The sequence below is a fragment of the Juglans microcarpa x Juglans regia genome, chromosome 1D, assembly GCF_004785595.1.
Source record: "Juglans microcarpa x Juglans regia isolate MS1-56 chromosome 1D, Jm3101_v1.0, whole genome shotgun sequence".
NCBI lineage: Eukaryota > Viridiplantae > Streptophyta > Magnoliopsida > Fagales > Juglandaceae > Juglans > Juglans microcarpa x Juglans regia.
This window is the reverse complement of record NC_054594.1, coordinates 30655053-30670077: the sequence shown is the minus strand read 5'-3', so window position 1 is coordinate 30670077 and position 15025 is coordinate 30655053. Positions and strand designations below refer to the sequence as shown.

The 15025-nt window shown below is 36.0% G+C and overlaps 1 protein-coding gene across 1 annotated transcript; it reads right to left on the bottom strand.

Moving 5' to 3' along the window:
- Positions 1–4602: 4602 nt before the first annotated feature.
- LOC121255415 (F-box protein SKIP16-like) lies at positions 4603–14682 on the bottom strand. The gene is made up of 5 exons (XM_041155721.1): positions 14122–14682; positions 12315–13034; positions 10330–10548; positions 8443–8549; positions 4603–4907 (listed from the first exon to the last, which is right to left on the bottom strand). Exons 1-5 carry the CDS (start codon positions 14323–14325, stop codon positions 4829–4831), a joined length of 1329 nt encoding a protein of 442 aa, XP_041011655.1. The 5' UTR covers positions 14326–14682; the 3' UTR covers positions 4603–4828.
- Between the last annotated feature and the right edge of the window lie 343 nt (positions 14683–15025).

Here is a 15025-nt window from a genome sequence, read left to right as displayed (position 1 = left end):
TATTCAAATACACATAAGATATAGAAAATTTTGTGGTTGATGCTTTAGCAAGAAGGTACGTCTTTATCTTCATTTTAGATGTAAAATTGTTGAGACTTGAATATAATAAAGATTTGCATGCTAATGATGATGACTTTGCTAGTGTGTATGGAACATGTGAAAAAGCATCGTTTGGTAAGTTCTATAAATTAGATTGGTACTTGTTTAGAGAGAATAGATTTTGTGTGCCAACTAGTTTTATGCTTAAGTTGCTTGTGTGTGATAGACATGGTGGTTTGTTGGGTAACTTTGGTGTAAGGAAGACTTTCAATATGTTGTATGAACATTTGTGGAAGTATCATTTGCAATTCACTAACGTATTGCATGAACGTTTGTGGAAGTATCATTTGTCATTCATTAACGTGTTGCATGAACATTTGTGGAAGTATTACTTGTCATTCATTGAGTTTGCATATAATTGGAGTGGTGTAAGAAAAACTTTAGATGTGTTTCATGAACGTCTGTGGGAGTATCATTTGCCATTCATTGAATTGCTACATGGACATTTGCGGGAGTATCATTTGCCCTTATTAGAGTGTGCATATAAAACCTTGCATACTACTATTTCTTATTCTCCATTTGAGGTTGTTTATGGTTTTAATCCACTTACTCATTTACCTTTGATGGCTTTGCTTGTTGATGATAGGAGTAGCTTGGATGAACATTTTCAATTTCTTGAGAAAATTAATGAAAATACATATGAAGTAGATCTTTCAAGTAAGTATCATGTTTTTGCTATTTTCAATGTTACTAACATTTTTCCTTTTGATCCAGGTGGAGATTCGAGGTCGAATCCTTTTGAGGAGAGGGGGAATGATGGGAACCAATGTGGGCCTAGTCTTAAAGATCATTTGCAAATTTCAGATGGGCCAATTACAAGATCAAGGGCCAAGAAGATCAAGGAAGCAATGCACGAATTGGTGCAATCCACTTAGGATGAAGCTGGCAAGAGCCCAACACTCAAGATGGGCTTGAAAAGCTTTGATCTACTTGATTCAAGCTATGGAAGACATGACTTAGAGATATGGCCTATTGTTATTGGAAACTTTCAATTTGGTTAAATGATTTATTTTATTAGTTTAGAATAAGTGGGCTTGAAGATGCCTGGCCCACACGTCTTATTTTTAATGAACTAGGGTTTTCAAGAAGGCCTTGTATTTTGGCCAAGGGCTTATTTGGAAAGTTACTTTTTAGGAATTAGGGTTTCAAGAGGTACTGTAGCGTTACTGTAGCTGTACTGTAGCAGCGGGTACTGTAGTGAGACACTGTTCATCAGGGCATTTTGGGTAAAAAAGGGCTTTATTTTGGCTAGGGTATTAATTAGGTTTAATTTAAATACTCCTTGTAGCCTCATTAGAAGGTTAGACAATATTAAATATTATTTGTGAGTTGAGGTTTTTCCTCTTGTTCTTGATTGAACTCTTGAACTTATCAAAGGTAAATCACAACCTTTGTGGCGTTCCTCCTTTGTAATCTAGGTTCTTGAGACGGGTTCTTCAACGGGTCTAGATTTTGATATAATCTAGGTTCTTGAAACGAGTTCTCACAGGGTTTAGATTTTTCCATCCATTGACTTGGATTTGGCTTTCTTGGGGAGTTCTCAAATTGATTGTGGGTTCAAGGGATTTCATTCCTGCGGGTTCATATCAACACTTGTGCGATCTAAAAAAATGAGACTTTTGTGGGCTGACAGTACTATGATTATGGGCAATCTCAACAGTGGTCACCACCCAAGTACCCTTCACCAAGTGAGCATTTATCCTTGCCTTACAATCTGTCTTAATAGTTGGTCGTGACCTCGAGATATTACTATGGCTCGGATGATACTTGCCGCCTCGCGCACACCCAATTGTCAAATACTTCACACTCTCATTTGCCTCTCTCTTCGTCCCTTGTGTTATAACACCAAAATCTTATTGCTTGGCATATCGTTTGTAAAAGGCCATAAGCTCATGATCAGTGGCAAACTCCATGCCGGGTTTGGGCTCCTCCTCAACTCAATCATCAGCAAATGATACTTCATTTATCTCATTGATCTCTGCCTTTACATCCAGTGAAGTTTATGAAAATATAAATGTATAGTTTGGATAAGCATTTATATTATATGCAACTCAAAAGGATGTGTACTGATCAGGTTAAAAGTGATGTACCTCCAAAATTCTTTTCAGTTTCATATATAAATGGCACAGTCTCCACATTACTTGCCGTCTTTTCAAAACTTCTCAATTCCTCTAAAATACTGGATGGAGGGTATGGCATTGATGGAGGTTGTAAATAGACATGGTGTTAGAACGGTTCAAATGAACGGCTTAAATTGAAGAGCTATAAAGAAAGCTTCACCATCATTTGTTGAACATAGCTCAACTCCTTCGCATTACTCGACAGAGGGTAGATGAACATTGGTTGTAACGGTGGCATTGGTGAGGGCTATAATTAGGCACGGTGTTAGAACGGTTCAAATGTAGTAAGAAAACATTTAAAAAATTAGTAAGAAATTTACTTGGCTACTCCATACATATGTATATGAATTTGGATATGCATTTGGATGCATCATAAATGGCGGATAGTACATATTTTCTAGACCATAATATCCTTATAATACACAAATAAAAATACATTAACTAGTTGGTAATATCAACACAATGACATTTATAAATGACCAATGTGTATCATACATGAGTCGGTGGATTTGATGTAGAAGGCCTGGGTGGCCTTTCATCTTCCTCTTTAACCATCACGCTATTTCAACTGAGTTCATAGAACGACAATCCGAGAAAAAAAAGCATTCCTCAGTTTTTAAAATATTTTTCTATAAAACTATCATATAAATTTTTTTTCTTGCACTTTTTCTATAAAAACTATCATAGAAAGAATAAGCATGTCTAAATTATTCTTAATCATTCTAATAATTATTCTTAATAGAAGAAATCTGTTTATTTCATGTTTGAAGAAATAATATAATAAAGTGTTGTCTTTATTGAAGGAATAAGGAAGGGTGTTACAATAAACCAGAAATATTTTTTGGTTTAAGAAATTGGTTCTTTTCCTTTTTTTTTTTTTTTAGTCCAACGAAGAGTGTTTCCATCTACCTAACTCAAAAATTACTGCACCTTTCTACCCAAGACCAACTTTAATAAGGAAGAGTAAGAATTTCTGGGTTTAAGAAAAATTGGTTCTTTTCTTTATTTTTTAGTCCAACCAAGGGTTCTTTTCTTTTTTTTTAGTCCAATCTATTTACCTAACCCAAAAATTACTGCACCTTTCCACCCTGGATGAAGTTTCGTCCCCTCCCAGGTGGTATGCTAAAAGCTTCTAACCCAAAAATAACCCAGCAATAACAGAGCAATAACGAAAGTTTTGCATTTTACTACTCTACTTAGAGAGAGAGAGAGATTGCCATAGAGAGAGAGGACTAAAAAGAGAGGACCTTTAGAGAAGAGTTTCACAACAGCTTACCATATTTGACGTTCTTTGGTCGATTAGAGGTGGACATACTATAACACCACTAGGAGGGCGCAAATCCGAATGGAGGAGAAGCAATATTTCGAATGGAGGAAACGTGGAGAATGAGGAAAACGTGAGAGTTTTTGTCTAACGATGCGTTTTGAAAAATAAAACGCATCCCATCTCTACATTAGGTTTTTCTTCGCCCTTTGCTCGTCTTTGTACGATCAGCACATCCTTTACTCACCTAGTATCGAACGAATCTTCCTTTGTCTTCCTATGTTGTCCTACATCTGCCAAGCTCCCTACAATGTGCTACTCACCTTACTCCTTGTCCAACTACGTGCTGTCCACCCAGCTGCCTCCTTGTGGCTAGCATTTTGCTCGTAGGAGGAATTCCTAGTTTATTTTCCACTAGTTTAGCACCTGCCTTGTTGGCAGTGGATTTTGCATAAATGTATTCCAATCAAGGTATCTGTATTGACGTGGAAAGATGTTAATAATCTTCCCGGGCAACAACGAGGAATTCCTTGGGCCTCAAAATGTAATTATTGTATTTTACATGTTGAATCTCTTGGTCATTCTTTAGCACAAGGGAGCTGGATGTTCAGGTCTGGCAGTCTTTCTCAATGATGGTTAGTATTAGATATTCAGAAACCTTTTCTTGGTATAATAAGATTGTGTAATGGTCTTGAAGAGCCAAACAATCCCATTTATCATGGTTGATTGCTGGTCTCTTGCCATCTTTCATTAGTTGGTGTTTATGGATTTGTAGATTTAATGCAAGGATGCAAAATCAGAAGAATTTTGTTTCAACTCATTTGGAAGATTAAGATCCCGTTTGGATAGTGAAAGTGTTTCATCTCATCTTATCTCATAATTACAATTTTCTCGAATTCTCATAGAAAATATAATAAATAATTCAACTTTTTCAAATCTCAAAACAATAATAATATTAAAAAAATAATATTCTAACTGTATTTTATTTACTTTCAACTTTCATCTCAACTCACTATCCAAACGGCACCTAAGCCATACTTGCAGGAGGGAATCAAAGATTTCTTGAGCAGTGGAATAGTGCTGATAGGGATTTAATACGTAAGCTTGGACAGTTACCTATGAAATAAAAGACAATATCTTGTATTGCGTTGAGACAAGCTAGGCCGAAGTTTGGTAGATTCATGTTTGGTCGGAACATGGGTTACTCGCACCGGATTTATGAGCTTTGAAATATAGTCGGGGAAATCACGACACTATATTACAGGCAACATCCAAGAAATGCAAAAAATTTCGACACAGCTATCGACAAAGAAAACTTTATACATTATTGAGATGGATTTGCCACTCAGAAAATGTAGTCTGGCAACTGGAGAGGAACCCTTGCCACTTCAGCTTCAAATGGAGCACCTTTTGGGTCAGTTAATCTACAGGCGAAAGTTCAATTCAATACTCTCAAAATCAGTCACATTTTGCTATCACAGTTATGCAGCAATGAAAAACTAAAATCTGATATGATAACACGACATAATAATAAGCTATATAGTATTAGTATGGCTGATAACTGAATGAAAAACTAAAATCTGATATCATAACACGATATAATAAGCTATATAGTATTAGTATGGCAGATAATTGAATGAATTAGTATGGCTGATAACTGAAAAGCTTCATAACCGTAATGATACACCTACAACTTTTTTACAACTACTTTACAACTCATTTATATAATCAACCGTGCAATCAAGCCACTTCATTAAAAAAAAAACAATTTTACAAAACTACCCTCAATTTTACGTAAAGTTGTAAAATAGATGGAGACTGGAGAGTTGTAAGGGAATCATTTTCCAAGTCCATGCATATCAGATTTGCAAGTACGTATAATAGGATCAGCCAACTAAAATCACCAACAGATGAAATTGTTTTGATTTATTGCTTGTACCTTGATTTCAAACACAACATACTCCTAGCTTTCAGCAGGATCATAAACTTAACACTCTTACCCATTTCGTACGCGAAACTCTAACCTAAACTTGACAGGATGATCATTTGCTTTAAACTCCTGATAAGGGCCCGTTAATACATACCCTCTGGGCACTTTATTCTGGTCAAGCAAACCCAAGCCACACACTACCGTCTGTCAGTTTGGATTTTTCAAAAAGAGTAATCTTAAAATGTGATTACATTCGTCCTTTTTTTAGCTCAAGTAGTGTTTTCCTTGGAATAAGATCAGATCAAAATTAGTAAAACTTAAAATTGATAAAATCAGTCGGGGAGGAAAACTGATTATTCTACCAATCAAAGCACTTTAAAATCCAAACCAAACAGGCCACTAAATTATTAAATTAACAACGCTTTTGGTACATGATGATAAAGAATCTATGATGGTGGTACATGATTTTCTGTGGAGTGGATTAGGCGAGAATTCAAATTCCACCTAGTCAATTTGGGGAAGTATGCTCTCCAAGGAAAATGATAAACTTACAACTAGTTTACAACTCTATTTTGAAGGGAAATAGTTGTGTAAAATTGAAATCATTTCTAATGAAGTGGCACAATTATATTTGTTGGTTGTAAAATGAGTTGTAAAAGAATTATAGATATATCATTAGCTGCTCTCCATTATCTAGTCGTGAAGGGTTCAAAATTTGAGGATGTTCAACCGAGCACTTCTTAGGAAATGGTTGTGGCGTTACCACCAAGTGAGGGATGCATTGTGGAGAGTGGTGATTGACTCCAAGAATGGTGGAGCATATGGTAAATGGGGAGTACAGAGTGGAGTTGTGGAAGAACATTAGAGGATGGGGGGGTCTTCTATCGACATATCAGTTTTGTGGTGTGTGATGACTCCAAGATTAGATTTTGGCATGATATATGATGACGAGATAGGGCCCTAAAAGACTTTTCCAGCAGCGTACTAGATAGTTTTGATCGGGCCTCCTGCAGATAACTTTAATTCCAGCAGCGTACTAGATAGTGCGTCAGCAGGAAGCCTTGGTGGCAGAGTTATTGAGAGTCTTAGAAGGTTCTCTATAATGGAATATCAATTTTCTCAGGGCAGCCCAAGATTGAAAAATTGGTGTATTCTCCTACTTCTACGGGAGCCAGGGATGGAGAAAGCAATAAGATGTTTTGGATCCCTTCCAGAAAAGGGAAATTCTCTGTCCGTTCATTAATCACCATAACCCTTTTCCTTGGAGGAGTAAGGCCTTGTTTGGGTAAGGAGATATTTTCAAAACTTCTCAAAAATTCTCATAATTTCTTTCACAAACATCACCCAAACACAAAACACTTTTCAATTTCAGTTCTTCAACTTTTTCATCTAATCATTATCCAAACACCAAACCAAATAAAATTTTTCCAAACTTTCAAACAAAACACAAAAAACAATACAACTTTTTCAAATTTCAAAAGAAAAATAATATTAAAAATTATATTCATACAATTTTTTAATATAAGTTTTAAAAATGGACTCTTTTTTCAACTTTTTCTCTCTCATTTCCCAAAATCCAACAAAACATCTTAATTCAAACCATTTTACTACATTCACAAATCATTTCACTACTATTCACAGAATTTCGAGATATTCTAAGTATCCAGATGAGCCTTAAGGCTCCTCTTAAGCCAGCTCTCTTCATTTGGACAACTTCTTTTGGAAAGATTTTGACCATGGACAACCTAAAGAAAAAATAGATCATAGTAATTGACTAGAGTTGCATGCGTAGCAGAAGTGGAGAGACAGTTGATCATTTGCTTCTTTCATTATAACATGGCTAGGGCCCTAAGATGATATCTTCAATAAAGTGGGGCTAGCATGGGTTATGCCTGGAGGGTGGTCGATCTCCTTGCTAGCTAGAGAGGTCTATAAGGCTTCCCGCAAATTGTGGCAATATGGAAGATGATCCCCATATGTTTAGTGTTGTGCATTTGAAGGGAAAGGAACGATCAGAACTTTGAAGACAAGGAACACTTAATGGATAAATCAAGACACTTCTTCAATAGATTAATGTCACGTGAGTTGCTAGACTTCAACAGACTCTGCTTTCATGATTTTTTTTACAAGTAAAAAGATATTTTATCAATAGGCATAACCCAAGTACATAGAAAGTGTGCAAGAGAATACACCTAATTAGGAAATAGAAGACACAGCTTTCATGATTTTCTTGTATCTATTTCTAGTTCTAGACAAGATGTCTTCTCTTGTATAAAGTCTTGTGTAGTTGGGAAACGCCTATTTTCACTTTTATTGATAAAATTTATTTCACCTATAAATACAGTCATATTTTAACATGAAACTTCCATAATTGTAAAAAAACAAAATCTCAAGAGGAATTAATAAACATTACAAGAATGTGCATTATAGCCTTTAGAACATCGTTGGTTGAATTGTTAGTATTTTCAGATACGGAATATAGGATTATCTACTGTAAGGAAATAAACAAACAAAAAGAACTCTTTCATTAGTGAAGTGAGCCCAAGAAGCCTGTTCATCACTTATTCTCTTATTACAATACAGGCAATAGAAAGCACTTTTTTTTTATTAAGTCACAGGTGATAGAAAGTGTGAAGTTAATATAATAAGAGCAGCTCCTTTAAATTATGTCACATTAACATTAGAGATCAGCATGCTGATTTCACTTTTTACCGAAGATAAATTAGAGAGTTTTTAAAACATTTGTCTGGGGAAAAGGAAATGAGTGTAATCACCTACTTAGGTCCCTATTAGACAGAAAATGACTGCTGCCATTATATTTCTACCGAACATCACATTTTGGGTTAAGTGTGACACACAAGTGCAATTCCATAACCAAAGAAAATACCAAAGCCTCCCATGATTCTTTCATCTACAGCAGGTACATTCGTGGTAGTGCACTTAACACTTGCATATGGGACTCATGCTTCAAAAAGTATCTTGACATAAAATTAAAGAAAACTTCAACTTCATGGATTTATATGGGGTACCTGCCAGGGACAAATGTGAAAGAGCCCTCTATGGAACCCGAAGAAGTCGGTAGAGGTGCACAACTCTCATAAACAAATTCTTTCGCACCTGGAAGCAAAAGTGGAAACTGCAAACATATAAAACAATAATGAGATTTCAAGCACTTCTCAGCAAGTTACCCCGACTCTGTGCATAGTTTACTTCATGAATCAAATAAATCTTTTTTTCATATTTAAGTATGAAAAATAAATCAAATAAAATAGCAATAGACCTAGAGATTTCAAGAGAATTAAGAAGCTGAGATCACTATTTTCAATGGGTAAGAAGTGAATCTTTCATGTCATAACAATTAGTCCTTTTCCTGGTTTGCTTCATATTGGCACTGTTAATCTGGCCTTGCTGAGCTAGGCTGAGGTCTCCCTGATCTCAGCTTCCCAGCCGGATTTCTGCTCCATCTTCCACATGAATTCAGCTTCAGATATTAGATGAGAGGGTTAATCATGAAAGTGACAGTGCTCACAAAAAAATTAGATGAGAGGGTTAATCATGAAAGTGACAGTGCTCACAAAAAAATTTACTTTGATCCCAAGCCAGAAAATAAGATGTTATTTTGCTCAGGTAGGCCATTAGAGCAGGAGGAGCATTGAGCTTTCTCATTCTCATCCAAATACTCTTATGATCATCCATCAAGCAATTTTCATGGGTTTCAGCATGCCATCCGCATTATAGTTGTCTGTCACCTTCATCATGAGCTTACATAAATTTCTTGCTGATTTTAACCTTCATCACTCCAAAGAAAAAAAAAAGAGAGATATTTATACTACATGTCAATGCATTTCATGCATTCAAAGAAATTGATGCAATATGAGGATGCATTATCAAAGGTCTTATGAAAGATAGGTTCAACTATCATGCAAATAAAACAAACTCATTATTCGTAATTTAATTGGCTATGGCTAGGTCAAGCCCTGAAAATATAGGCTAATCACCGAACTGAAGAATCCTCTACAGCTTAGCGGTACATGCCAGTTACAATGGAGTAGGTAAATGCTGTACGAGCCTCTGTCAGAAGAAATAGCCTACCAATTCATTCGTCAAAGATAAATAATTTCTGCTTCCTCTGTGCCGGATTGTATTTAAGGCTTGGAAAAGCACAAACTCAATGAAGACTCAGCCAACATATTCGAGATATCATATTCATGATAGTGTTTCTACAAAAGTGAACTTATATGCAAGAAAAATACTACTACCTTGTTTTAAGTGATCACAATTATCTAAAGTAAGGAAAATACGGGAGATATAATTAAATGCTTTGACTTTTACAAATTGACATTCAACTTCAAGAGTATTGAAAATGGTAGGAAATTCCTCATGAACATGACGAATCCCAGCTTAACTTACTCTTGTACACTAAAAAGGATAGAATTCTTGATTATAAATTTCAGCTTTCAGGAATCATATGTTATTTTGGCAAAAGAAACCAATTTACAGAAATATAACATGAAGGGAGATGCTCCGGTTATTATTGATGTATTTTTTTCTCACTTATAAGAAAAATAAGATGGAAAAATTCCTTGGAATATTGGAACACCTAAAAGATCATAATAGAAGCAGGTTTTGAAGTGAGAATTACTCATATATGGCACATCAAATCAAGAAAGCAAATTGCTTAGCTCAATTAGGCCATGCAACAAAGTTATCCAAGAAGTTTCATGTGGATATCTTAACTTTGCATTGGAGCTCAAAAGTTTGTCTCAACTAAATTCATCAGGGAAAAAAGTGAAAAAAAGATAAACTATGATTCCAGGTATATTTTTTAAAGAAAGCATTATATTGTCCCTTCAAAGCAAGCTTACACTAAAAAAGAGGGAAAATTATACAAGATAACCAATTGTATGAAATTCTACCTTTCCTATTACTGCTTCAGCATTAACATCAGATACTATATGGTCATTAGCACGGATGATCCAGTGCCTCCGATGCAGTTGACATGAACTAAAGGGTACTCCATGAATGATGCATCCTTCGGGCAGAAGAGACATGCGGATTGAATAAGAAAATGCATAATTCTGATGATCAATTTGAAGATCAGTTAACTCCGGAATAAACACAGCAGATGCACGAACCTTAAGAAAATAATCATTGTTATTAGTTTCCATGAAACGAGAAGCGAACAGCTGTTGTGGTGGTAATGCAACTAGCAACAGCAATTACACCATAACAGCTACAATAACAAGAAGAATGAAAGGACCAAAGATAAAGTCTAGAGGAGCCCTTTGATCTTTATATCCATCCCGGACTCTATCTTATAACTGTTACTATATTCTACCAAAGCCAATAAATATTCTTCTTACGAGGATGCTTTAAAAATGACTTGATTATGACAATAAAAATATTAGAAGAAAGAGAAAAGGCACTATCATGTACAATAAGCACAGCAAGTTGCAAAAGTTAATAGTCTAGCATAATCAGTATAATGAAATGCAATAGAAATCCCGCCCTATTAGTACAAAAAGCAATTCACACACGAAAATAGTTCCAGAAACTATTAACAACTTCACTAAGTGTATAAGCGTACATCCATATCCAAGGCAGTCCAACTGAGCATCTGGGATTTGGAATTCTGCTCAATTTGGAAAAAACTAAAGACCATTCATGCAAATTAAATGTCCTAAATGTTAAAGGAATTTTCTCAAAAGGTTCAACGAATGGATAGCTGTAAGAGTGCATATCATTATCCTACTTAATAACATTTTTTCATTTTTTTTTTTTTTTAAGAAGATAGCATTTTGACCTGTTAGGAACAATTTTTGACCCTTCAAGGCACATGGTGAAGCATAAGTTTTAAGAGAAATTACAGACAATTTTTTTTTTTTATTGGCATCGGGTGTCCGGGAACAGAGTCCTGACTAATCCCAAGAGTGCACAGACCCTCGGCAAGGAGTTTTCCGCAAGTGCGCCTTTGGTAATTCAAAGGAAAAATCCCCCAGCTCAATGGCCCCTAGAGATTGTTTGCACCCAAGGGGATTTGAACCTTAGACCTGGGGGGAGCATACCCCAAGCCCAAGGCCTTTACTTTGAGCCAACCCCTATGGATTACATACAAAATTAAACCAGTGCTGATGGATAGAGTCCCATAACAAGCGATGAAAAATTATATAATGTAACACATATCAAGGTGAACATTCTCTTTCAACGACAACTTGCAGATAGCTCAGATTCAACTTGCCTCAAAATTTACTTCCAAGCAACAAAACGCCAATGATTTAAGGAAAATTGAAAAAAGTAATAATAATCTAAGCCCAATCATGCCACTTGATCATATAGAATAGACGGTATACTTGAACCAATTCCCTGGTGCAACCTTGAGAACATGATTCTCCATGCAAGGGCCAATATAACAAAGTAAAATGTGCAGGATGCATCAAGCTCCACACTTGGGCCCCGTTTGGTTTTACAGATGGTCTCAACCCATCTCATCCCATCTCATCTCATCTCAACATCCAAATACTATTCAAACACAAATACTTTTCAATTTCAAATTTTCAACTTTTTAGCTTTTTTATCTAATCATTACAACTTTCTCAAACTTCCAAACAAAACACAAAAAACAATTCAACTTTTTCAAATCCCAAAAAAAATTATATTAAAAAATTATAATCTAACAATATTTTAACTTTATAATATTTTTACTCAACATTTTCTCTCTCCTTTCCCAAAACCCCATAAAACATCTTAACTCAAACTATCTCACTACCATTCACAAACTATCTCACTACTATTCACATATTTCTCATATCATTTGTGTAACCAAACGAGGCCTTACTGTTCTTCTTACTATGCCAAAAAAGCATAAAAAGTTTAAATATGCAATTTCTACATTTTAACATACTTTAACCCCATTGGTTACAGCAGTGGAACAGAATGGAGGTTCCTCTGGAAACAAACTGATGCTTCTGATACCACCCTCTTCATGGAGTTTAATGACACCATTTTCTAAGCGACGACCATGTTCTTCTAACCATAACAGCATAGCATCCTGCTGTTGATCATCATTGAAATCGTGCACTGAATTTATCAGTGCATTTGGCACGCATGGAAGCATTTCTCCATCAATTGGAAGATTTTCAGTACCAACATGGAGTTGACCAGTGGTACAGTTGAGGAAAAAGAACTTTTCAACATATGTGGAAGAAGCAGCCACAACAATATACTTTGATCTGCTGGAGAAACTTGGGTGACGCAAAATTACCTTTGTATTGGAAATCACCTCATTTAAAGGTAACAAATACACATTTATAATGTGGTGATAAAAAGAATAGCCACCTATGAGGCCCAATGAACTTCCATGTGCACTTACCATAGATCTGGAAGTAAATTCTTGGCCATCACAAAAACGATAAAGGATCCTTGTGGGAAGAGGCAATTTTACTTTCAAGATCCTCTCAAACTCCTGAATATCAGCTTCCGATACACCCGTGCGAAGTGTAGCCTTAGCCTCTGGAAAATTAATGTCTAACCAGTTGTTAAGTCTCCCCCAACATCTTTTAACTCGTATGACCAGCAGCCAAGGATACATACTGAAAGCTTCCCGCCATATTTGATAAGACGCCTGGAGAGAGAGAGAGAGAGAGAGAGAGAGAAGAGTAGGTCAGTCAAGAAAAGAGTCACTTGAAATGACCTCACGATATAACACAACCTAATAGAGCATTAAAACTAACTTCATAGATCTGCAGCTAGATTGTATGTTCTTACAAACTTAGGCAATATCTGCAATTCAACTTCAAAATGAAGAGTTGACTGCACATACAAAAGCAATAGTATGCATCTCAGAAATGGCACTGATCAGTACTGTAGAAACTGTACTCCAATAGAGGTGTCACTCTTAAAGTTGGAGAGAAGGCAACCCGCGTCTAACATAAGCTATTTCTTTTGGAAGGTACTAAAAAGTCTTCGAAGTACTTCAAAACATATGACCACCAGAAATTGACTTTGCTGATGGGGTGGTCTACTAACATACCTGTTTATCTCAAGACAAGGAGTGAAAAATGTATGAGTAAACAACGTCTAGCATTGACCCCTCAGAACTTGACTCAGGCTGTCATGTCAAAGAATTTTTCCATACATAAATTTCGGCAAGAAGTTTCTCAGACTGAAAAGAAAAGCACCCCACTCAGTCCAACCAACCCACGTACCTCTCGTTGAGTGAAAAAAGAAAAGCCAAACCAAGACCCCACTACATGAAAAATGAAACCAAACAGTTTTACTCTCAACTGGGTACTCAATAAAATCGTAAGTGGAAATTCAAAACACTTTATTTGCCGTCATTTTTGAGTAAGTGAAATTCAAGGCAGAATTGATCATATAATCATAATTGGAGTAAGAAAAATCATGTTCCGAACCTCAAAAATCCTTCTAACATAGATACACTGACAAACGCCGCATCTTTTTTCGGCTGCTGAAATTGGACCAAGAATTCACTTTTCCATAATTCACTAGCCATCGAAGAAACATAAAATGCAATCAACGATTCTTCCTTCAAACACCGCAATTAATAAATATGTATATATATATATAGTAAGTATGAAATATGATTTGAAATAAAAGAAATGGGACTAGAATTGGAATTGACACAAGCATAAAAGAAGAGAAACTAGCTAGAAATGAGTGAGGGGGGTGGTATAAGGGAGAAAGAGAACCTTGAAAGAAGGGGTAGGGTTTCCGAGAGGGTCAATAGGCTGATTGAGATCAATATCTTGGGAGCAGAACTTGAACCAAAGGGAATCCTCCGAGGCAAAAGACCTCAGCTTCTTGCTGACGCAAGCCGTTACGGCAGTGTATTTGGCACCTAACTTCGACAGGATAATGTGCAAGGCCAGGTCTCCCACTGCCTCCAAATCCATCTGTCTCTCCCTCTTTCTCTCTCTCCCACAAAACTCGAGTCTCTCTATTTGTCGCTCGTTTTGGTAAGAATAGATCGCTACGGACTGCTATTGCTAGGAACACCGAATATACCTTGGTCGTTATCCGGAGGAAGGGCGAGCCGAGCCTAGCCTAGCCTAGCCTAGCCTAGCCGAGCTTAGCCTCCCAGCTTGAGCTAGCTGAATCGAGTCGACTTGCTCAATGATTCGAATCAATACCAGAGCTTTGGCCATTCCGAGCTAAGGCCGTACACTTATTACGGGTTGTGACATTCACATAAAAGATCTCGCCCTATTCCGAGGTGTGTTCAAGCACAAAAGACGCGTTATAGATAGAATGTGTGAAATGGTTGGTTCGGTTGTATGAGACGGGACGAAAAATATATAAATAGTAATAAAATAATTTATGAATAATAATAGAAATGATTTGAATTAAGAATTGGACGGTGCTACGATCGCTCTCAACTCCTGCTGGGAGCTACTCGTTAAGAATAATTGGTCTTTTTACGTTGTTTTCTATATATATATTTTTTAGCACTTTTAAATATTTTAAAAAAGATTTAAAATATTATTAAAAAATATTTTCTTAATCATTAAGTAAAAAGAAAAATTAAAAAATAAAATAAAAAATTCCAGCAGTAATATCGAGCGATAAGAACCAGTGGTGAGAATATCATTTTCC